The 25,680-nt window shown below is 46.3% G+C and overlaps 1 protein-coding gene across 1 annotated transcript in view; it reads right to left on the reverse strand.

Moving 5' to 3' along the window:
* Positions 1-3,821: 3,821 nt before the first annotated feature.
* The window catches only part of BBLN (bublin coiled coil protein), a 41,729-nt gene continuing 19,870 nt past the window's right edge, over positions 3,822-25,680 (reverse strand). The window contains exon 2 of the mRNA XM_063936508.1: positions 3,822-4,507. Within this exon, the coding sequence (XP_063792578.1) occupies positions 4,314-4,507 (194 nt within the window). The 3' untranslated portion in view covers positions 3,822-4,313. The remainder of the gene's footprint in view (positions 4,508-25,680) is intronic.

Genomic DNA, 25,680 nt, shown 5'->3' on the forward strand with positions numbered 1-25,680 from the left:
TCCCGCCCGTTTGGGAGCTTTGGTATAATCCCCATGGTCCTTATGGAGTTCCCAGCATCCACTAGGACGTCAGAGAAAATAAGAATTTACTCACCGGTAATTCTGTTTCTCGTAGTCCGTAGTGGATGCTGGGCGCCCGTCCCAAGTGCGGACTCCCTGCAATACATGTATATAGTTATTGCTTCACTAAAGGGTTATTGCTATGAGCCATCCATAAACGGAGGCTCAGTTGTTGTTCATACTGTTAACTGGGTATGGTTATCACAAGTTGTACAGTGTGATTGGTGTGGCTGGTATGAGTCTTACCCTGGATTCCAAATCCTTTCCTTGTTGTGTCAGCTCTTCCGGGCACAGTTTCCCTAACTGAGGTCTGGAGGAGGGGCATAGAGGGAGGAGCCAGTGCACACCAGATAGTACCTAATCTTTCTTTTAGAGTGCCCAGTCTCCTGCGGAGCCAGTCTATTCCCCATGGTCCTTACGGAGTTCCCAGCATCCACTACGGACTACGAGAAATAGAATTACCGGTGAGTAAATTCTTATTTTTTTCAGTACAGAATCCCCTAATATTACCCCATTTAGTATGTAGGTGTTATTTTTGGTCTTGCCCCCACAGTGCATTACCTTACACTTGTCTGTGTTGAACCTCATTCTCCATTTTGCTGCCCATGCTTCCAGTTTAGTTAAGTCGTTCTGAAGAGACTGAGCATCCCCCTCTGTATTTATAACCTTACACAATTTGGTATTGTCTGCGAAAATTGACACCATGCTCTCTAGACCTACTGTTAGGTCGTTGATGAAAATGTTGAACAAAAGTAGTCCAAGTACAGACCCTTGTGGCACACCACTTCGTACTTTAGTCCAATTTGAAAATGATCCATTGACCACAACGCGCTGCTCCCTATTATCTAACCAATTACTGACCCAAGTGCATATTGTGCTCCCTAGCCCTATTTCTTGTAGCTTATAGATAAGACGCATGTGTGGTACAGTGTAGAAAGCTTTGGCAAAGTCTAAAAAGATTACATCCACCTCCTTACCATGATGTTTATAAGGACATTAATAATGTGTCTCATATGTGTAAGGGGCATTACTCTGTGACATTATGTGTATAAGGTGCTCTACTATGTGGCGTTGCATATAGTGAGGGCACTACTGTGTCGTCTAATGTGAATAAAGAGCAATAGGGTGTGGTGTAATGTGAATAAGGAGCAATTCAGTGTGATGTAATGTGAGTAAGGGGCTCTACTGTGAGGAGTAACATTTATAAGGTAAAGTGATACTACTGTGGGATGTAATATGAATTATGGAGACTATCACATGATCAAATGTGAATAAAGTTGCAGTACTGTGTGGCGTAATTGGAATTGGGGTTATTGTGTGGCCATGCCCCTTGCCAGCAAAAACACACCCCTTTTTGGGCTGTGCGCCAAATGTGCGAACTGTTACTATTTAAAATATAGGGGGTACAAACACCAAAATAAGGACTGCTATGGGTGAGGGGTGATGGTGCTGGGAAAGAGGTGCAAGGTCAGAGGCGGAACCAGCGGTGGTGCTAGGGGGCACCAGCCAAAATCTTGCCTAGGGCATCATATTGGTTAGGGCCGGCTCTGCAAGCTACGCTTGTGAAATCCAAAAGGAACAAAAAGGGCATCAGAACGTCTAATAGAGGCAGTACAGTCCACGTAGAGCTCTGACCACATCAAAGGAATGATCTTTAGCTGATAAGTCTGAAGAGATAAAGTCTGGGACCACAATCTCTTGGTTAAGGTGAAAAGTGGAAACCACCTTAGGCATCATAACGCTTAGCAGCGCACCAAGTGAAGTAAGTCACACTCTATAGTAGATATGAGCAGTGGCTGGTTTGTGGGCCTTCAGCATAATCTGAATGACTACTTCAGAAAAACTTTTGGTCCTTAGAAGTGAAGCTTCAAGAACCACCCCACCAAAGACAGCCAGCCCAGGTCCGGATGAAGACAAGGTCCCTGATGCAGAAGGTCCTGTCACTGAGAAAGTAGAAGGGGTTGCTCTGCCGTTTGCATCCTGGGTGCAATGTGTGCGGGGACCCACACTGTACCCATATTGTGTTAATACTCCCCTTTCAGGAGTCCTGCGACGGGCACTGCAGCTGCACCAAAAAAAAAAAAAAACACTCCTAAAATGGCCGTTGTGCAGGCGCAGTAGATGATTATTCTCCAGACCATGTCGGGCGCCATGTTTCCGGAGACCTACATACAGGAAAGCGCCAGCACAGCGACATGCGTGATGGCAGTACAGCATGGACCACAGGTACTGGACACAGTGATGGGGTAAAAGGAAGGGGGAGGGTTTATGGGGTCTGTTAAATTGATCAGTTGAAACATATCGTACCCCAGTAATGTTGTATAGTGCACATCTTCGCTCTGATACCTGCTGTCCGAAGTGCAAATGGGAGGGTGCTGACTTTTGGCACCCATTATGGTCATGCCCAAGGTTGGCACCATTTTGGGCTGCAGTTTGGAATGATATTGTCCTTACAGAACCATCATTGCCAGTAATGAACTCTAGTTTGTGCCTGTTCGGGTTAGACCTTGAAGAGACGCATTCTCTGGTCATATATCGTTATGTACTATGCTTAACCACTCTGGCAAAAGTCTTAATAGCCAGAAAATGGTTCTCCCCTGAATTACCCAATATATCTCATTGGCGGGCTCTGGTCAACGAGGTTTCTGGCCATGAACGAGCAATGTTTAGATCTAGTGACATGCTGGTTAAATACTCTAATAAATGGGATAGATGGAATACGTCAGCCCTTGGAGTGGGTGGGACGTGATGGAAAGGGGAAGGTATCCTGTGTAATGTATACTGTAGCTAATACGGAATGTGATATTATGCCTGTTTGCTCTGGGGCGGTGCGGGAAGCATGGAGGCTTTAGAAATGACTCCTTATTGTTGTATTGACTATATATATGCGATATGTTGCCTGCTACATGTCATATCTTGTTTAACAGATATACTGTAAATCCAATGTCATTGATGTTTTTGATATACTATTTTTTGTACTTGACCTGTTTGTTGAGCTAGGTTTAGCTGCTGTATGTTTTTTTTGTTTGTATATGTAAAACACTAGCAATAAAAAATTACTGAATTTAAAAAAAAAGAAAAAATGGATCAGTTGAAGCATACACTTTAAAAAGCAATATTGTCACTGCGGCCCCATTTTTTGTGTCCCTGATCCTTGGGGGCCCCCCTGAACCTCGGGGCTCTGCACAATTGTCCCCTTTGTTCCCACCCTGTCGCCGGGTCTGAGCATGCAACTATGGTTAATGGAGATAGCCGCCCAAATGGCTGAATAACGTCAGTGTGCTAATATCTTATTTTGTGCAAGTTGCTTACTTGGTTAGCATATATATTAGATAGATCAACATAAGACCACCAGCTCCGCCTTTCTCCAGTAAGTGTCCCTGGCTTCTGGATAGTCAGTCGGGAAGTGGACGACACCATGTACAGTATATCCAACTCCTCTCAATAATGAAGAGACAACACATGAAATTCTAGGCGTGAGGACAGTACAAGTCCCTCCACAGTGAGCGCGGTCTCTGGCTACAGATCTCATCTACAGTCGGGGGAGGCCAGAGAGGGACAACACTTTCAACACTTCATGTGGATAAGTACGTAAAGAATTCTCTTTCATTTCATGTAAATAAAGTGTTTAAAAACAATTATGATGTCGCATTGCTTAACACGCATTCTGTGCAGGAAGACTTGCTTAGGACACAATCACTGTGGAGGGACTTTTTGAACTCCCTGTATAATACTAGAAAAAATAACGCACAACTAGTGCATTATGGGTTCTAACAAACAATTTATTTGTGATAAAAAAAAAAAAAAAGAAACCTAAAAGGGTAAAATTAACATAAAACAGAGATAAAAGGTGAAACCCATTGGGGTATGGTGGAGACTCCTAACAGATATAAGATTATAAAGCTTGTACTGTAGTTAATCAGTCTCTGAATATCCTTCATGTACTGCCCTCTGGTGGTGAAGACGGCTCCTTGAATAAAGTGCTAAAACCACGATTGTATCCGAACAGATATTATTATGCACTGACGCTATTGGGTTCCACATTGCGGTTACCATGCGTTTCTTTTCCAGGCGTTATGGAACTTGGCGTGTGCAACCTGAGTGTACGCAGTGTGGTGCATTGTTTTGGAGTGTGACACAGTTTATCAGACTTAGAACCTAACTACAGGCTTAAAGACAATGGTCATTTTGCAGTTGTATTTAGATGAGGAGAACGTATTTGGGGAGGGGATGTGAATGATTGCTAGGTAGGGTCATTGTGGGCCGGCTCCGGGATCTGCTGTTCTGGCGCTTCCATTCTGTTTCATCTGCTCTTGGAAGTCACGCCGGGCCTGGCGATTGCTTTCAAGAAGGTCCTGGAGCTGTGCGTGCAGAACGTCATTCTTCTCTTCTAGGTGATCCAGGCAAAAATTAATCTGGTCCAACATGAAATCCAACGCAGCATAATCTGAGGAATCAAAAAAAGAGAATTAAATACAGGATTATTAAAAAAAATAAGAATTTACTCACCGGTAATTCTATTTCTCGTAGTCCGTAGTGGATGCTGGGAACTCCGTAAGGACCATGGGGAATAGCGGGCTCCGAAGGAGGCTGGGCACTCTAGAAAAATTTATGACTACCTGGTGTGCACTGGCTCCTCCCACTATGACCCTCCTCCAAGCCTCAGTTAGGACACTGTGCCCGGACGAGCTGACATAATAAGGAAGGATTTAGAATCCCGGGTAAGACTCTTACCAGCCACACCAATCACACCGTATAACTCGTGATACTATATCCAGTTTGACAGTATGAAAACAACTGAGCCTCTCACCAGATGGCTCAACAATAACCCTTTAGTTAACAATAACTATTAACAAGTATTGCAGACAATCCGCACTTGGGATGGGCGCCCAGCATCCACTACGGACTACGAGAAATAGATTTATCGGTAAGTAAATTCTTATTTTCTCTAACGTCCTAGTGGATGCTGGGAACTCCGTAAGGACCATGGGGATTATACCAAAGCTCCCAAACGGGCGGGAGAGTGCGGATGACTCTGCAGCACCGAATGAGAGAACTCCAGGTCCTCCTCAGCCAGGGTATCAAATTTGTAGAATTTTGCAAATGTGTTTGCCCCTGACCAAGTAGCTGCTCGGCAAAGTTGTAAAGCCGAGACCCCTCGGGCAGCCGCCCAAGATGAGCCCACCTTCCTTGTGGAATGGGCATTTACAGATTTTGGCTGTGGCAGGCCTGCCACAGAATGTGCAAGCTGAATTGTACTACAAATCCAGCGAGCAATAGACTGCTTAGAAGCAGGAGCACCCAGCTTGATGGGTGCATACAGGATAAACAGCGAGTCAGATTTTCTGACTCCAGCCGTCCTGGAAACATATTTTCAGGGCCCTGACAACGTCTAGCAACTTGGAGTCCTCCAAATCCCTAGTAGCCGCAGGCACCACAATAGGCTGGTTCAGGTGAAACGCTGACACCACCTTAGGGAGAAATTGGGGACGAGTCCTCATTTCTGCCCTATCCATATGGAAAATCAGATAAGGGCTTTTACATGATAAAGCCGCCAATTCTGACACTCGCCTGGCTGAAGCCAAGGCCAATAACATAACCACTTTCCAAGTGAGATATTTCAGATCCACGGTTTTTAGTGGCTCAAACCAATGTGATTTTAAGAAACTCAACACCACGTTGAGATCTGTCAAAGTCAGAAAAATGTCTCTATGCACGTTGCCATATTTGCACCGCACACTGGTCCGTGCTGCGCATGCGTACGCTCTCCCGTGAAGGCGCATACCCGCAATAGCGTGCACCCGCAATAGCGTGCACTCGCAGGCGCGGTATGCGTATTTACGGTAGAGTTTATGTAGTCGTAGCGTGCGACTCATTCGTTACATATTTTCACAATTAATGTAGTTTATAGATCATGGTCCCTTTGATAGTTTCTGAAAGTTTGGTTAATATAGAAGGTCCCTGAGCTAAGGAATCCCTCTTTGTATCGTACGAAGGGTCTAACAGGAATCATACAGCAGTGTTTGGTACCCATCGGAAGAGTATTTAATTAGCAATATTCCGGTGTTGGTTTGGAGCGTATTAATCGCTCGTGCGAATAGTTATGGACATAAGAAGTTTATGTCCATTTCTACTATTTACTCATACTCAGGTATGCGGCGGGAAACCTAGTTCCCCACCCACCTGAGCTGTTTGAAATCGTCACAGCCCACCTATATGAATCAACCTATGACCTTTTGTTATGATGCAGGGCCGAATTCCGACGTCCAATGGACAATGGGATTGTAGGGACTGTAGGATTGCATTGTGTGTGGGGCATAAATAGGCAGGCCGACCACATCCAGCTCTCACTCTTCAACGGTTCTCATTGCTGAAAATCGGGTGCTGGATGTCCAGGCGCATGCGATCGTTTACCCTTGTGCGTAAGTTTTTCTCCGTTATCATTGTCTTTCTGTGAGCCAATTTCTCTCATCTCTCTCCGTCTCTCTCTCTCTCTTTCCCTTCTCTTTCTCTCGTATCTCCCCTAGACTAGTATTGTATTGTATTAGATAGTATTGTATTTTGGTTAGGAAGTCTTTGTTATATTGTAGTGTATCATTTGTACTGTTATCCCCTTTTTACAAGTATACTAGATATAATACAGTTAATAGGCTTTGGACCCTAAACCAGTATCTGTGTATTTCCTATAGTGTTAAGTGTTCACTTGAGCGTCGGTGACGCTCAAGCAGCTTTATAGTTAGTCAGGTTACACAAGGTTGCACTTACACCCTGTATTCACATTAAGGTATTCCGTGTATTTCATTGGTATAAGGTTTAGACATAAAGGTATAGCGTTGTGAGCGTCTGCGCCGCTGGTGATCTCCTCGTGGTCTCGAGCGTCCGCTACGCCATAGCGAATCATTACTCTAGTCATAGCCAATAACGTGTCCTGTGATCGCTGGGCCGTGAGCGAACGTGACGCTTGAGCGTCTCGCCTACGGCTGAGCGATCGTTACGCAACTAGCGTACCATTACGGTACTTCTTAAGTAAACAGCGTACAGTGTTCTTAGCTTCATAAAGGGTTGTTTATACGACAAGGGAATTTAGCATTGTCAATTGGGGACTCGTCCTATCCTTCTCATATCTGCACTAGGTAGATCAGCAGACATTATCCCCCCAGCAAAGGGTGGGAGGTTGTCTCGCAGTGCTGACGGGATAAGCGTCTGCTTCGCTTAGATAAAGAGTGCTGAAGGAATCCGGGAACCGGAAGTAAGAACAAAACGCTTGTGTCTTTTAAAACTGTTTTATTTCTCTTCTGTCTTGCGTATACACGCACACATACATTTATCTGCATTTCCTTTTCAAATTTCGTATATCACTATTCCTGTTTGCCAAGTTTTATAGTTGATAGAAAGTGCAAAAAGAGATTTGCTGTTATTTCATAGTAGAGGTAATAGTTAAAGTATAGACCAACACACGGCTTGTCTGGGAGATAAGACAGTCAGTGTGGTGTGCGGTAGATGATCAGGGATCATCTACATTGATAAAGGTAGAAATTGTGTTACGGTGGATCTTTGTTTTGCGTACACGTGTCCCTAACAAAAGACTTGCGTACGCAATCCAAACGGCAGACGCACACAGCGTACATTACGCAACGTAGCGTCTGGTTACGCAACGTAGCTCAAGTCACGAAAAGTTGAATTAGCGCAAAGCGATAATTAGCGCAAAGGCGATAAGTAACGCACAGCGGTAAATAGCGCAAATCTATTTTTGGAAAATCTGAAATTTAGCTTAACAGATCCTGCTCCTAATTAGTAACACTGTTGGACTGAAGACAATTTCTGCGCAGAAATAGATATAGAAACAAAAGTGTACATGTGTTGAGTGAGTGTGGTTTTGTATACAAAAGTTTATATAACTTCAAGGTGGAACCAAAAGGAAAGTCGGGTACTCGTCAAGGGACACACGTGTAAGTGACATATACGGTGGCTAGGGAGGCATCCCTGGTTAAATAATATTTGAGCATTAGAGTATAGCGGACCATAAGGTAACAGACCAGGAGGTCATTAACAGAAGGTAACAAGACCAGGAGGTCGTAAGGTACTAAAGAGGTCCGCTATAAAAGTCCAGTGGCACAACGCCTGGGGTGTTGGTGCAGAACCCATATAGGCCATAAGCTCTTGCTGAAGGAATCGCGGCCGGAAACATCGATTCCATTGATCTCTCAGTACATAACAAGTAGTGCTTGTGTACTGAACGATTGGACCACACGTAATTGTGTGCAGTAGTTAGTAATCTGACCTAATACCATTAGAGTAAAGTGGTCACAAACGCTATCTGTACATTCTGACGTGATTTGTGTAATTTTTTATTTTTGGAAGGGAAGTTCGCTGGTCACTCAGGAACTATCTAACAACCCCACCTTTACTGGAAAGAGTAAGTGTCCTGCGGGTAACTCTCATATGTTCCAGTAAACTGAAGGTTCCATAGGGGCCCTGTATCGAGTACGCCAGCACCATATCGGTGTGATCAGGTCGTATTGGTCGAGGTGGGCGAGTGAGTGGGGTACTCGGTAAACCGCCACCGCCGGCCTACTGTGGAGTAATTTGGTTGTCTGTAAAGGCTTGCTGAAAACCTTGATACAGAAATCCAAGGAGGACTAAGCAACACCTGCAGACTATGGGGGCCAGTTGCTCAGGTAGGGGGCGATCAACCCTGGTTCAGGTTGATTCTGTGAACCGACCAGTTGGGTCGGCACGATATGTAATGTGTGAAAAATATGGAAGTCACACCGAATCTTTATGTGATGAATGGGAGAGAATGACTGTACAAGACAGGGACAAATTCCCAAGAATAGGTAGCTTCAGTCCAGACGTGTTACAAAATTTAAGGAGGAGGATATGTCTCGTAAAATCATCAAAGAGACGAATTCAGCATCATGATTACTTACAGTTATGGCACCAGGAAGGTGAGATACAGAGAGGTTTGGCTCTGGCGGCGGGATCTGGGGCAGTCAGGAAGCTGATAGCCACAGCTCCACCTCCACCATACATTGCAGGAGAGAAGTTGATTACGGAGAGAAACGCACTGGGTTGTAAAACACAAACTCTTAGTAACCCTGTAAATGTTAATGATGTTAACCAAATAACTCATGCAAGTATTAACCCGTGCAAGATGTACCCTGTTTTGAACCTTCCTCAGGAGTGTGATCAAGAAGAAGATTCGGCAACAATTTCAGCGCTCTCTCTAGCGGCCACCATATCAGAAACCACAGTAGGAACTGCACCACCCACGAGATTAGTTAAGGCCCCTAGCGGAGGGATAGGTGAGGTCGTGTCAACGGGTAAGTACGGCACCATGCACTACACTGAAACAATTGTACCACAAGTTGTAGAATCTACGCAGAATGAGGCTGTTAGAATTGCTCCTGTAAAGGTGATAGTAGTTCCCAATGGGAAAACAGATGCATCAGGAGCCACACCCGTCAGGAACATTGCCATGTATTGCCCGTTCACTAGAATGGAATTGAGGACCATAGTGTCTGAATTCCCAGACCCCAGAAAAGATTTAGTGGCAAGCCAAAAATACATCAGGGATCTAGGAAACACTTTAGAGCCCAATAATAAGGATTGGCAGATAGTGCTAAGAGCTTGCTTACCTTCCAATGTCGACTCAGTTAAATTCTTGGCTGATTGTGGACTAGATAAAGATGTACCGCTTACGGATGTGTACGACCAGGATAATGTAAAAAGGATAAATTTACAGCTAAAGGAGTATTTCCCAGCCGTTGTTAAATGGAATAAAATATTTTCCATTAAGCAAAAGGAGTCCGAAACGGCAGCAGAATATTTCCACCGGGCACTATCAGAAATGGCAAAATACACTGGTATAGAAGACATTAAGACCAACCCAAACCATCGAGAAGTAGCAGTATCTGTACTGATGGATGGTTTGAAAGAAACATTAAAAGCTAGGGTACAGACCACACAACCATGTTGGCGAGGTCTGTCAGTGTCCACCTTGAGAGAGGCTGCTGTTGATCACGACAAAAACATCACTAGACACAGGGAGTCGCAAAGTGATAAGTTGATGTCCGTAAGTATACAGGCGCTGACCACAAGGCAGCCTGCGTATGTACCACCGAATCCTGTGGGTAAGGCAAGTGTAATAACATGTTTTTCTTGTAACAGACCGGGACACTTTGCACGAGAATGTAGAACAAAGAATGTACAAAGATCTTTTCAACCCCCTAGACAACAACACAACACACGACATTGGGAGCAGGGTCCACAGAGGCGGAGTTTTGAGCCACATACAGGGGAAACAAAAAGATATCCCCCGAACAGAGACTGGCAGGCCTCTGGTAGTTCCCAGCTAACTCCCCCACAAGTAGTTGCTGCCAATGGGATTCAGGGAGGTCAGCATACCCAATAGGGGTGTGGCCACACCTGTAATCTGCAGCCAGTTAAATTGATTGCCAGTCTTGGAAGCGAACCAGAGATTGCAATCAATGTAGCTGGTAAAACTTTAAACTTTCTTGTAGACACAGGGGCGGCCAAGTCAGTGATAAATTCGACAGTGGGCATGAGAACCACTGGTAGGACAATTCCAGCCATGGGAGTAACAGGAGTAGTCCAGCACTACCCTGTTAGCAAACCAGCCGAGATTACAATAGGGCCTTTGCATACCAAGCATTCCTTTTTGCTGGCTGCATCGGCACCAACTAATCTCTTGGGGAGAGACTTACTGTGTAAAATGGGTTGCGTCATTTATTGTACTCCTGAAGGTGTATTCTTGGACATTCCTGAGAATCACGCTCAGGAGGTACGAGACATGTTAGACTCCCCATCAAAATTAATGTCACATTCCATTATGACAAATAGGAACCCATCCCAAGTAGAAGAGATGACATCTCAGATACCAGAGTCACTTTGGACAAAAGATGGACAGGACACTGGATTAATGGCAAACGTAGCTCCAGTAGTTGTACAAGTAAAAGATGGTAGGATAGCTCCAAAAATCCCACAGTATCCTCTGAAGCCAGAGGTGGAGTTAGGAGTTTACCCAGTAATAGAGCGCTTGCTGCAACAGGGCATTCTGGTAAGAACGTCCAGCACAGCCAATAGTCCCATCTTCCCTGTTAAAAAGAGTGGGGGGAGGGGTTACAGGCTAGTGCAGGATCTAAGGGGGATTAACAAAATAGTTGAGAGTCAGTTCCCCGTAGTGCCTAATCCAGCTGTCATCCTAATGCAAATTCCTCCCACTGCCAAATTTTTCACTGTTATTGACCTCTGCTCCGCTTTCTTTTCGGTACCTCTGCACCCTGACAGCCAATATTTGTTTGCATTCACATACAGAGGAGTCCAATACACGTGGACTCGGCTACCCCAAGGTTTCATAGATAGTCCAAGTATATTTTCTCAGGCTTTGCATGATTGTTTACAGTCTTTCCAACCAGACAGTGGATCAGTATTGATACAGTACGTGGACGATTTATTACTGTGTTCAGATTCACTGGAAGCATCTCTGAAGGATACGAAACAGCTCCTGTTTCATCTTTCAGACACAGGTCACAAGGTTTCCAAAGACAAGTTACAATTATGCCAAACTAAGGTAAAATATTTGGGACACTGTCTAACACAAGGACTGAGACACCTGACCGCTGATAGAATCCAAGCCATTAGAGACATGACACTGCCACAAACCCAGCAACAGATCAGGACGTTTTTAGGAATGTGTGGGTATTGCCGTAATTGGATCCCAGGGTTTTCCATATTGGCGTTACCTTTGCAGGAAATGGTCTCCTCAAACAAACCTGATCGGATTTCGCATACAGACGAATCCGAAACAGCATTTGAGAGACTCAAACAATGCCTAACACAGGCACCAGCACTAGGTATGCCAGACTATGGGAAACCCTTTGAACTATACGGAACAGAAAGTGCTGGGTGCGCAGCAGGTGTACTAACCCAAAAACACGGTGACGCCAGCAGGCCAGTCGCATACTACAGCGCCCAGCTAGACACGGTAGCGCGATCCCTCCCCACATGCTTGCGTAGCGTTGCGGCGATAGCATTGCTAGTGACAAAAAGCGAAGATGTCGTGCTAGGCCACAACCTCACAATCCATACACCACATGCGGTATCTGCCTTATTGAATTCTGCCCAAACCAGACACGTCTCATCTGCAAGGTTTACAAGATGGGAATTGGCATTAATGGCCCCAGTAAACATCACCATAAGGAGATGCAGCGCATTAAATCCTGCAACATTTCTCCCAGGTGTGCCTGGTCAGACACAAAGGGTGGAAGGTGAGAGTGATGGGGAAGGAGGATTTAATGCAAAGGGAGATACACATGATTGTATGGAATATTTGACCCAAAATTTTACCGCAAGGCCTGACATCAGTGACAATCCACTGGAAGATGCAGAACTAACGTTCTACACGGACGGTAGTTGTCATAGACAGTCAGACTCGGGAGACTTGTGTACTGGATACGCAGTCGTAGATGACCAAGGCACCATAGAAGCGGAACCGCTAGGCCCACCTCACTCAGCCCAGGTTGCTGAACTGGTCGCCCTAACCAGAGCATGTGAATTGGCTAAGGGTAAGTCAGCCAATATCTACACCGATTCTAGATACGCCTTCGGGGTAGTCCATGATTTCGGAGCCCTATGGCGGCTCAGAAATTTCATGACGGCAGCTGGTACACCGATAGCGCATGCAGCATATATAAAAAGGCTTCTAACAGCGATACAGGAACCCGACAGAGTGGCTGTTATCAAATGTAAAGCACATACATATAGCCAAGACCCAGTATCCCTTGGTAACAGCCGAGCAGACGAAGCCGCAAAGCTTGCAGCTGCTACCCCCATACAGACAGACACCACACAACTGATGGTATTTAATACCATCAACACACAAAAGTTGTGTGAGATGCAGAATTTGTGTTCCACACAGGAGAGAGCAGTCTGGAAGGCAAAGGGATATGGCCAGGAGTCCTCAGGGCTCTGGACGGATGGACATGGTAAACCAGTGGCCCCCAGGGCATACCTTCCATGTCTGGCTGAAGCAGCTCACGGGCTGACTCATCTAGGCAAGGAGGGGATGTGCAAATTGGTAAGAGCATACTGGTGCGCCCCAGGATTCTCCTCTCATGCGAGTAAAAGAGCAATGTCATGCCTTACCTGTCTGAGAAAGAATATTGGAAAAGCAATACCTACAGAACCATCCCATATCCCACCTGCCGGCGGCCCTTTCCAGGTAATACAAATCGACTTCATTCAATTACCCCCATGTCGAAATTTGAAATATGTACTTGTTTGTATAGATGTTTTCTCGAATTGGGTCGAAGCTTTCCCAGCAGCTACAAATACCGCTATGTTTACCGCTAAGAAAATTGTGCAGGAATTTGTATGTAGATATGGTATCCCTAGAATCATTGAAAGTGATAGGGGTACCCATTTTACAGGTGATGTCTTTCAAGGAATGTGTAAGTTGATGGGAATTGATAGCAAGCTGCACACTCCGTACCGTCCACAGGCGAGCGCGAAGGTCGAAAGAGTGAACAGCACTATTAAAAATAAATTGAGTAAAGTAATGGCAGAGACAGGATTGACGTGGCCAGAAGCTTTACCCATTGTTTTGTATAGCATCAGAACCACTCCCAGGTCCCCTCTTAATCTGTCTCCTTTTGAAATCTTGTTTGGTCGACAACCGCATGTCATGATTAACCCTCAGGATGATTTGAAATGTAACAATGAAGTAACTGTAAAGTACTTGATTAACATGAGTAAGCAGTTGAGGAATCAAAATGATAATCTGAAGTTGGTGATTCCTGATTTACCAGATAGTAATTGTCATGACATTGAACCTGGGGATTATGTAATGATACGAAATTTTCTACGCTCAGGTTGTCTTATTGATAGATGGGAAGGACCATACCAGGTCTTATTGACTAGCACCACAGCATTGAAGGTGGCTGAGAGAGAGACTTGGGTCCATTCATCCCACTGCAAAAAGGTTGCTGATCCAGAGAAGTCTCGTGATAAGGAACAGACGGTAGAGGTTGTATCACTGGAGTGTCTGTTCCAGGAGGACTGAGGCGGCACCTGAGCCTTGAAGACCGAAAGCAGTTGTCGACTCCCTTCTCCCTTTTATTGTTTTTCTCCACTTCCCATCCCCTCTTCCTTGAAATTTCTTTTTCCCCCTTCTCATTCTTCTCTATTTCCTCCTCAAAGATGGACTTGCCCCAAGAGACTGTGATCCGGATTTTGATGTTAACCATGATGTTGACCAGAGCAGTCTGTTCCGGCGAGAGTACCATAGAGGTCGAGAGAGGTTCTGGAATGGGTTCCGATTATGATGATGGAGGCGTAGTTTTCCAAGATCAACCAAACCAACAAGCAAAGGCGAGTATCAGAAAACGATCCGATAGAAGAAATTGTGATGGATTGTTAGCTGAAGAAAATTGTATCTGTAGGCTCTGTGATAATCTGGTTGAAGATGGATGCATAAAGAAATGCCAATCTAGTTTTAATATCCATATGGACCGGCATCCATTGAGTGACTATCACTCCTTAGTGGGTAACGTGTTAAACCAAACAGATTGTTGGGTATGCTCTCAAGTACCTCAGGGTCACAGCAAATCAGGGCTAGTACCATTTCCTTTAACGTTAGGGGAGGTACTTGAGCTAAATGGTGGGAGACCGGTGGACCGGAGGTTTAATATCTCCAGCCCTCCTAGTTTGAAGCTCCACCAATACCATGTGGATAGGTCCCTCTTATGTTTCAACATCTCCAATCCCAGAAAACCGGGAAATTGGGAAGTGTCATGGAGCAACCTTACCATGACCTTTTCACACAGAGCAGATAGAATGCCTACAGATACAGAGCTGGTACGCCACATAGCCAGTAGAGGAAAATCTTTCCGGTATCGATATACCTTAGGAAATAGGATTACTAGAGTTGGAGAGGTATCACCAGGATACTGTGCACATATCGTACAAACTGATACGTGCATTAGGCAGATGGAAGAATTAGGGTCAGGAGATTTCACCTGGAAGGTTTGTAACATGGTCATGTCCTTCTCCGTCCCATATGTTCTCCCCGATGATGCATATTTCATATGCGGGAGAAAGGCGTACAAGTGGCTTGCCCCAAACTCTGAAGGATTGTGTTATATTGGAAAAGTATTGCCTGAAGTGATGACTGTTACACATGACAAAATGAAGGACATACACCGTGGTGCCCAAGCTCCTTATACTCACACTCATTACGAGCACCGAGTTAAAAGACAACTGTCAGAAAGGTTAGAGCATCCGGCCTCTGATCTTATCCATGAATCCACCGGGATTCAGGTCCTGGTCGCGTTAGATTTCACTCGCACCGCTCGGGGAGTGATGAATTATAGATACATTTCCGCACTCGCCAATTTGTTAGATAATATCACTGAAATGTATGATGACACGTTTAGATACACTGGAAGAGAACTTCAAGCTTATAAAACAGAACTAGTTCAGCATAGGATGGTTCTTAATTATCTTACAGCAGTAACAGGCGGATATTGTGTTACATTGGCATCACAGTACGGCATAAAGTGTTGCACTTATATCACGAATAGCACCGAGGATCCGGTAGAGGTCATAGACCAAAAGATGGACGATATTCTCCAATTGAAGTGGGAATTTCGTCGAAAACACAATCTCACCCTTGCTGCTGTAGGTAATGAGCTGACTGGTTGGGTGTCATGGTTGAACCCGCGAAATTGGTTCTCCGGTTTGGGGGACTGGGCTCAAGGAGTCATAATGGATGTTGGAAAGTTTCTACTATGTATCTTGGGTGTCGTTATATCGATTGGATTGATATTTAGATGCGGGCAGGCTTTAATGAGGTGCAAACAAAGTACAAGAGTGATGAGCTTGAGGAGTGAGGAAACCGTAATTAACCTGGATTTGATTTATGACCCAATGATAGAAACCAGGATGTGATGAAAATGCGATTATACGGTCCGTTTCTTTCACCTGTTTTTCTGCTTTTCTCCAAGATACAAAGACCCCCTTGGACGAGGAAGTTGACGAGACGCTATACAGACAACAGACAAGCACCAAAGATGAAGTTTTGACCACTTGAGAAATGGACACTTGATGAACTTTGCCATGGATCCCCAGTTTCCCTAGTACTTTTAAACTCACGCTAGCCCAACATTTTTTGTAAATCTGATGGCTCAGACAAAGCTATTTGCTCATGCCCAAGGAGCAATACAGCGCAAAGAAGACGACTCTCAACAGATACCGAACACAACTTCGACGACAGATGTACATTTCCCTGACATAGAATATCATTGCATTTTCCATAAGTGTTCTTTATCTTCATCTCTACAACCCTCAGGTAATGACACACATAGACGATAGGGAATACAGGCACAGATATCAGCAACCACATACCTCCCCCATTCATGTATCATCAACTAAAATGTGCTCCCCATTTTGTTCAAAATCCGAAAAGAGCTCGGTAAAGTTTGACAGCCCATCCACAGACCTGTACCACAGGATAAGAAGGAATTCAAATGTATACTTCGCAATACCTCGAAGCTTGATTTACAACACGTACGGCACGATGATACATGACCCTCCAAACATGGACTCATACACACATGCTTCTACTTTCTCACTAGGTCATACCCTCTTCACACCTACTCCTCTCTTCTTCCTTACCCCACCATGGAAATCAACTAACCCCTGACTTGCATTTTTCTCCTTAAATGTTTTGTGGCAGTTATTATTGACTGCCAAAGGGTGGACTGTCAAAGTCAGAAAAATGTCTCTATGCACGTTGCTATATTTGCACCGCACACTGGTCCGTGCTGCGCATGCGTACGCTCTCCCGTGAAGGCGCATACCCGCAATAGCGTGCACTCGCAGGCGCGGTATGCGTATTTACGGTAGAGTTTATGTAGTCGTAGCGTGCGACTCATTCGTTACATATTTTCACAATTAATGTAGTTTATAGATCATGGTCCCTTTGATAGTTTCTGAAAGTTTGGTTAATATAGAAGGTCCCTGAGCTAAGGAATCCCTCTTTGTATCGTACGAAGGGTCTAACAGGAATCATACAGCAGTGTTTGGTACCCATCGGAAGAGTATTTAATTAGCAATATTCCGGTGTTGGTTTGGAGCGTATTAATCGCTCGTGCGAATAGTTATGGACATAAGAAGTTTATGTCCATTTCTACTATTTACTCATACTCAGGTATGCGGCGGGAAACCTAGTTCCCCACCCACCTGAGCTGTTTGAAATCGTCACAGCCCACCTATATGAATCAACCTATGACCTTTTGTTATGATGCAGGGCCGAATTCCGACGTCCAATGGACAATGGGATTGTAGGGACTGTAGGATTGCATTGTGTGTGGGGCATAAATAGGCAGGCCGACCACATCCAGCTCTCACTCTTCAACGGTTCTCATTGCTGAAAATCGGGTGCTGGATGTCCAGGCGCATGCGATCGTTTACCCTTGTGCGTAAGTTTTTCTCCGTTATCATTGTCTTTCTGTGAGCCAATTTCTCTCATCTCTCTCCGTCTCTCTCTCTCTCTTTCCCTTCTCTTTCTCTCGTATCTCCCCTAGACTAGTATTGTATTGTATTAGATAGTATTGTATTTTGGTTAGGAAGTCTTTGTTATATTGTAGTGTATCATTTGTACTGTTATCCCCTTTTTACAAGTATACTAGATATAATACAGTTAATAGGCTTTGGACCCTAAACCAGTATCTGTGTATTTCCTATAGTGTTAAGTGTTCACTTGAGCGTCGGTGACGCTCAAGCAGCTTTATAGTTAGTCAGGTTACACAAGGTTGCACTTACACCCTGTATTCACATTAAGGTATTCCGTGTATTTCATTGGTATAAGGTTTAGACATAAAGGTATAGCGTTGTGAGCGTCTGCGCCGCTGGTGATCTCCTCGTGGTCTCGAGCGTCCGCTACGCCATAGCGAATCATTACTCTAGTCATAGCCAATAACGTGTCCTGTGATCGCTGGGCCGTGAGCGAACGTGACGCTTGAGCGTCTCGCCTACGGCTGAGCGATCGTTACGCAACTAGCGTACCATTACGGTACTTCTTAAGTAAACAGCGTACAGTGTTCTTAGCTTCATAAAGGGTTGTTTATACGACAAGGGAATTTAGCATTGTCAGATCCCAAGGTGCCACAGGAGGCACAAACGGGGGCTGAATATGCAGCACTCCTTTCACAAATGTCTGAACTTCAGGTACTGAAGCTAGTTCTTTTTGAAAGAAAATCGACAGAGCCGAGATCTGTACTTTAATGGAGCCTAGTTTTAGGCCCATATTCACTCCTGCTTGCAGGAAATGCAGAAATCGACCTAGTTGAAATTCCTCTGTTGGGGCCTTTTTGGCCTCGCACCATGCAACATATTTCCGCCATATGCGGTGATAATGCTTTGCCGTAACATCTTTCCTGGCCTTAATAAGCGTAGGAATGACTTCTTCCGGAATACCCTTTTCCTTTAGGATCCGGTGTTCAACCGCCATGCCGTCAAACGCAGCCGCGGTAAGTCTTGGAACAGACAGGGCCCCTGCTGTAGCAGGTCCTGTCTGAGCGGTAGAGGCCACGGGTCCTCTGAGAGCATCTCTTGAAGTTCCGGGTACCACGCTCGTCTTGGCCAAACCGGAACCACGAGAATTGTGTTTACTCCTCGCTTTCTTATTATTCTCAATACCTTTGGTATGAGAGGCAGAGGAGGGAACACATAAACCGACTGGTACACCCACGGTGTCACTAGAGCGTCCACAGCTACCGCCTGAGGGTCCCTTGACCTGGCGCAATATCTTTTTAACTTTTTGTTGAGGCGGGACGCCATCATGTCCACCTGTGGTTTTTCCCAACGGTTTATCAGCATCTGGAAGACTTCTGGATGAAGTCCCCACTCTCCCGGGTGGAGGTCGTGTCTGCTGAGGAAGTCTGCTTCCCAGTTGTCCACTCCCGTAATGAACACTGCTGACAGTGCTAGTACATGATTCTCCGCCCATCGGAGGATTCTTGTGGCTTCTGCCATCGCCATCCTGCTTCTTGTGCCGCCCTGTCGATTTACATGGGCGACTGCCGTGATGTTGTCTGACTGGATCAGCACCGGCTGGTGTAGGAGCAGGGATTTTGCTTGACTTAGGGCATTGTAGATGGCCCTTAGTTCCAGAATATTTATGTGAAGGGAAGTCTCCTGACTCGACCATAGTCCTTGGAAATTTCTTCCCTGTGTGACTGCCCCCCAGCCTCGAAGGCTGGCATCCGTGGTCACCAGGACCCAGTCCTGTATGCCGAACCTGCGGCCCTCTAGAAGATGGGCACTCTGCAGCCACCACAGTAGAGACACCCTGGTTCTTGGAGACAGGGTTATTAAGCGATGCATCTGAAGATGCGATCCGGACCACTGGTCCAACAGGTCCCACTGAAAGATTCTGGCATGGAACCTGCCGAAGGGAATTGCTTCGTAAGAAGCCACCATCTTTCCCAGGACCCGCGTGCAGCGATGCACTGATACCTGATTTGGCTTCAGGAGGTCTCTGACTAGAGATGACAACTCCCTGGCTTTCTCCTCCGGGAGAAACACTTTTTTTTTTTTTGGACTGTATCCAGAATCATACCCAGGAACAGTAGCAGTGTCGTCAGAACCAGCTGTGACTTTGGGATATTCAGAATCCAGCCGTGCTGGTGCAGCACCTCCTGAGATAGTGCTACTCCCACCAACAACTGTTCCTTGGACCTCGCTTTTATTAGGAGATCGTCCAAGTACGGGATAATTAAAACTCCCTTTTTTCGAAGGAGTATCATCATTTCCGCCATAACCTTGGTAAATACCCTCGTTGCCGTGGACAGTCCAAACGGCAGCATCTGGAATTGGTAATGGCAATCCTGTACCACAAATCTGAGGTACTCCTGGTGAGGATGGTAAATGGGGACATGCAAGTAAGCATCCTTGATGTCCAGGGATACCATGTAATCCCCCTCTTCCAGGCTCGCAATAACCGCCCTGAGCGATTCCATCTTGAACTTGAATTTTTTTATGTATGTGTTCAAGGATTTCAAATTTAAAATGGGTCTCACCGAACCGTCCGGTTTCGGTACCACAAATAGTGTGGAATAGTAACCCCGGCCTTGTTGAAGTAGGGGTACCTTGATTATCACCTGCTGGGAATACAGCTTGTGAATTGCCGCTAGCACCGCCTCCCTGTCTGAGGGAGCAATCGGCAAGGCAGATTTTAGGAACCGGTGGGGTGGAGACGCCTCGAATTCCAGTTTGTACCCCTGAGATACTATTTGAAGGATCCAGGGATCCACCTGTGAGCGAGCCCACTGATCGCTGAAATTCTTGAGGCGGCCCCCCACCGTACCAGGCTCCGCCTGTGGAGCCCCACCGTCATGCGGCGGACTTGGCAGAAGAAGCGGGGGAGGACTTTTGCTCCTGGGAACCTGCTGTTTGTTGCAGCCTTTTTCCCCTACCTCTGCCTCTGGATAGAAAAGACCCGCCTTTTCCACGCCTGTTTTTCTGGGTCCGAAAGGACTGAACCTGATAAAACGGCGCCTTCTTAGGCTGTGAGGGGACATGGGGTAAAAATGCTGACTTCCCAGACGTTGCTGTGGAAACTAGGTCCGAGAGACCATCCCCAAATAATTCCTCACCCTTATATGGTAACACTTCCATGTGCTTTTTTGAATCTGCATCTCCTGTCCACTGGCGAGTCCATAAGCCTCTCCTAGCAGAAATGGACAATGCACTAACTTTAGATGCCAGTCGGCAGATTTCCCTCTGTGCATCTCTCATATATAAGACTGAGTCTTTTATATGGTCTATGGTTAACAGGATCGAGTCTCTGTCTAATGTGTCAATATTTTCTGACAGTTTATCTGACCACGCAGCGGCAGCACTGCACATCCAAGCTGACGCAATAGCTGGCCTAAGTATAATGCCTGAGTGTGTATATACAGACTTCAGGATCGCCTCCTGCTTTCTATCAGCAGGTTCCTTGAGGGCGGCCGTATCCGGAGACGGTAGTGCCACCTTTTTAGACAAACGTGTGAGCGCTTTATCCACCCTAGGAGGTGTTTCCCAACGTGACCTATCCTCTGGCGGGAAAGGGAACGCCATTAGTACCTTCTTAGGAATTACCAATTTTTTATCAGGGAAAGCCCACGCTTCTTCACACACTTCATTTAATTCATCTGATGGGGGAAAAACTACGGGTAGTTTTTTCTCCCCAAACATAATACCCTTTTTAGTGGTACCTGTATTTATATCAGAAATGTGTAACACCTCTTTCATTGCCTCAATCATGCAGTGAATGGCCTTAGTGGGCATCAGGTTAGACTCATCGTCGTCGACACTGGTGTCAGTATCAGTGTCGACATCTGGGTCTGCGGTCTGAGGTAGCGGGCGTTTTAGAGCCCCTGATGACCTGTGCGACGCCTGGACAGGCACGAGCTGAGAAGTCGGCTGTCCCACATTTGGCATGTCGTCAAATTTCTTATGTAAGGAGTCTATACGTGCACTCATTTCTTTCCATAAGCTCAACCACTCAGGTGTCTGCCCCGCAGGGGGTGACATCCCTTCTAAAGGCATCTGCTCCGTCTCCACATCATTATCCTCATCAAACATGTCGACACAGCCGTACCGACACACTCCACACACACAGGGAATGCTCAATATAGAGGACAGGACCCACAAAAGCCCTTTGGGGGGACAGAGTGAGAGTATGCCAGCACACACCAGAGCGCTATATAATGCAGGGACTAACTGAGTTATGTCCCCTATAGCTGCTTTTTCTATATAATTTATACAGCGCCTAAATTTAGTGCCCCCCCTCTCTTTTTTTACCCTTTTCTGTAGTGTAGACTGCAGGGGAGAGCCAGGGAGCTTCCTTCCAGCGGATCTGTGAAGGAGAAAAGGCGCCAGTGTGCTGCAGGAGATAGCTCCGCCCCTTTTCTGCGGACTATTCTCCCGCTTTTTTCTGGATTCTGGCAGGGGTATTTTCCACATATATAGCCTCTGGGGCTATATATTGTGGTATTTTTGCCAGCCAAGGTGTTATAATTGCTTCTCAGGGCGCCCCCCCCTAGCGCCCTGCACCCTCAGTGACCGGAGTGTGAAGTGTGTGTGAGGAGCAATGGCGCACAGCTGCAGTGCTGTGCGCTACCTTGGTGAAGACTGATGTCTTCTGCCGCCGATTTTCCGGATCTCTTCTTGCTTCTGGCTCTGTAAGGGGGACGGCGGCGCGGCTCCGGGACCGAACACCAAGGACTGGGCCTGCGGTCGATCCCTCTGGAGCTAATGGTGTCCAGTAGCCTAAGAAGCCCAATCCGGCTGCAAGCAGGCGAGTTCGCTTCTTCTCCCCTTAGTCCCTCGCTGCAGTGAGCCTATTGCCAGCAGGTCTCACTGAAAATAAAAAACCTAAATCTATACTTTCTTTCTAAGGGCTCAGGAGAGCCCCTAGTGTGCATCCAACCTCGGCCGGGCACAAAATCTAACTGAGGATTGGAGGAGGGTCATAGTGGGAGGAGCCAGTGCACACCAGGTAGTCATAAATTTTTCTAGAGTGCCCAGCCTCCTTCGGAGCCCGCTATTCCCCATGGTCCTTACGGAGTTCCCAGCATCCACTAGGACGTCAGAGAAAAAAAAAAAAACACACTAATATGCAAATTAGCTTCCTTGCAGCCATAGATTATTATTATTATCCTTTATTTATATGGCGCCACAAGGGTTCCGCAGCGCCCAATTACAGAGTACATAAACAAATAATCAAACAGGAAGACAGCAACTTACAGTTGATGACAGTATAGGACAAGTACAGGGTAAATAAACATAGTTCATCAGCAGATGACACTGGAATAAGTATCAGGTGGCAGAAGACTGCTGGAGTTGGTGCAGTTGAAGATTGTTAAAGTAAGAAAGGATAAGCACATGAGGGAAGAGGGCCCTGCTCGTGAGAGCTTATAGATACTAGCTTCGCCCCCACACGTGACCCTGCGCTCAATCAGGAATTCCCTATCATTAACTAATAGGTTTTATTCCAGACAACGGAGAAGACCTTTAAATGAATGAATGAATGAAATCACCTTAGCAGGACTCTTTCTAGGGAACCCGACAATGCTGCATCCTATATAATCGGGAAATTTGCACCCTCTTTGCAAATAGTAAATATTTTATTTATGGGGGCATAATAGGCCCCAGTGTATGAGATCCATACAATGTGTTGAATTCAATTAGATCCAATAATTTAACGGGTGTGAAAAAGGATGGTAGGTTTTACACCCATGCCTATTCAATTAGAGCAACTTTTTCTTGTCTGGTAAATTATCCTATTTTGGGGCGATAACACATAGAATCTGGGATTAGTTCCCGGACCTATGTGTTAATGGGTTTGCTGCACCTGAAAACAGGCTATTTATCTGTGACTTCCTGTTAACTGCAGCCTGCGAGCTAAATGGATTGCCCCGGGGGATCAATTAGCCTGCAGTAAATTACCGCAGCTAATTGAATTCCCCCCACAGTGGCCAACTGTTCCCTTTCTCTTACGTCCTAGAGGATGCTGGGGACTCCGTAAGGACCATGGGGTATAGACGGGCTCCGCAGGAGACATGGGCACTTTAAGACCTTTTAATGGGCGTGAGCTGGCTCCTCCTTCTATGCCCCTCCTCCAGACCTCAGTTAGATCCTGTGCCCAGAGGAGACTGGATGCACTGCAGGGGAGCTCTACCGAGTTTCTCTGAAGACTTTTGTTAGGTTTATTATTTTCAGGGAGCACTGCTGGCAACAGGCTCCCTGCTTCGGGGTACTGAGGAGAGAGAAGCAGACCCACTTTCCTGGACTGATGGGCTCTGCTTCTTAGGCTACTGGACACCATTAGCTCCAGAGGGCCGGAACACATGTGTCGTCCTTGCTGTTCGTCCCGGAGCCGTGCTGCCGTCCTCCTCACAGCGCCGGAAGATAGAAGCCGGGTAAGTATAGGAAACAAGAAGGCTTCAAAGGCGGCAGAAGACTTCAGATCTTCATGAGGTACCGCGCAGCGCGCCATTGCTGCCACACACACAAGGCACAGCAAGGGTGCAAGGCGCAGGGGGGGCGCCCTGGGCAGCAATTATGGCCTCATACTAGACTGGCACAGATATATAGACACTGCGGAGGCAGTATATATAAAAACCCCGCCAGTATAAACAAATAGCGGGACCGAGGCCCGCCATCGAGGGGGTGGAGCTTGATCCCTCAGCACTAACCAGCGCCATTTTCTCCACAGCTTGCTGCAGAGAAGCTGCTCCCGGACTCTTCCCCTGCTGTACAAGTAACGGGGCAAAAACGAGGGGGGCACATTGATTTGGTGCTAAATTTGTTATAAAGAGCGCTTACAGGTCTGGGACTTTGTTCCAGAACGAAGTGGCGCTAGGTGTGTGCTGGCGTACTCTTTCTCTGTCTCTCCGAAGGGCCTTATTGTGGGTCTGTCCCCATATCCATATATCCCAGTGTGTGTGGGGGTTTCAGGACGCGTGTGTCGACATGTCTGAAGCGGAAGGCTCGTCTAGGGAGGAAGCAGAGCAGATGGTGGTAGTGTCTCCGTCGGCACAGCCGACGGCGGATTGGGTGGACATGTGGAATGTTTTGAATGCTAGAGTGGCTTTATTACATAAGAGATTGGACAAGGCAGAGTCCAAAGACCAAGCAGGGAGTCAATCCATGGCTCTTATGGTGTCACAAGACCCTTCAGGGTCCCATAAACGTCCCTTTACCCAGATAGCAGACACTGATACCGACACGGATTCCGACTCCAGTGTCGACTATGATGATGCACGGTTACACCCAAGGGTGGCCAAGAGTATTCAATACATGATTATTGCAATAAAAGATGTATTACATATCACAGAGGACTCCTCAGTCCCTGACACAAGGGTCTGCATGTTTAAGGAAAAGAAACCTGAGGTAACGTTTCCCCCATCTCATGAGCTGAACGCTTTATTTGAAAAAGCTTGGGAAACTCCAGACAAGAGACTGCAGGTTCCCAAGAGAATTATTATGGCGTATCCTTTCCCCTCAAAGGACAGGATACGGTGGGAATCCTCACCCACGGTGGACAAGGCCTTGATGCGCTTGTCCAAGAAGGTGGCCCTACCGTCCCCGGCGGCCCTAAAGGATCCTGCGGATCGCAGGCAAGAAACTACCTTAAAAGCAATTTATGCGACTACGGGAGCCCTGCTCAGACCGGCAGTAGCGTCGGCATGGGTGGGTAGCGCAATTGCAGCTTGGGCAGATAACTTGTCATCTGACATGGACACCCTAGATAAAGATAGTATTTTATTGACCTGAGGTCACATCAAGGACGCAGCGTTATATATGAGGGAGGCTGCGAGAGATATTGGTCTTTTGGGTTCAAGAGCCAATGCCATGGCAATTTCTGCTAGAAGGTCCCTATGGACCCGTCAATGGACTGGTGATGCTGACTCGAAGAGACATATGGAGGCTTTACCTTACAAGGGTGAAGTTTTATTTGGAGAGGGCCTCGCGGACCTGGTTTCCACAGCTACCGCGGGTAAGTCTTCTTTTTTGCCTTACGTTCCCCCACAGCAAAAGAAAACACCT

The sequence above is a fragment of the Pseudophryne corroboree genome, chromosome 8 (assembly GCF_028390025.1).
Source record: "Pseudophryne corroboree isolate aPseCor3 chromosome 8, aPseCor3.hap2, whole genome shotgun sequence".
Lineage (NCBI taxonomy): Eukaryota > Metazoa > Chordata > Amphibia > Anura > Myobatrachidae > Pseudophryne > Pseudophryne corroboree.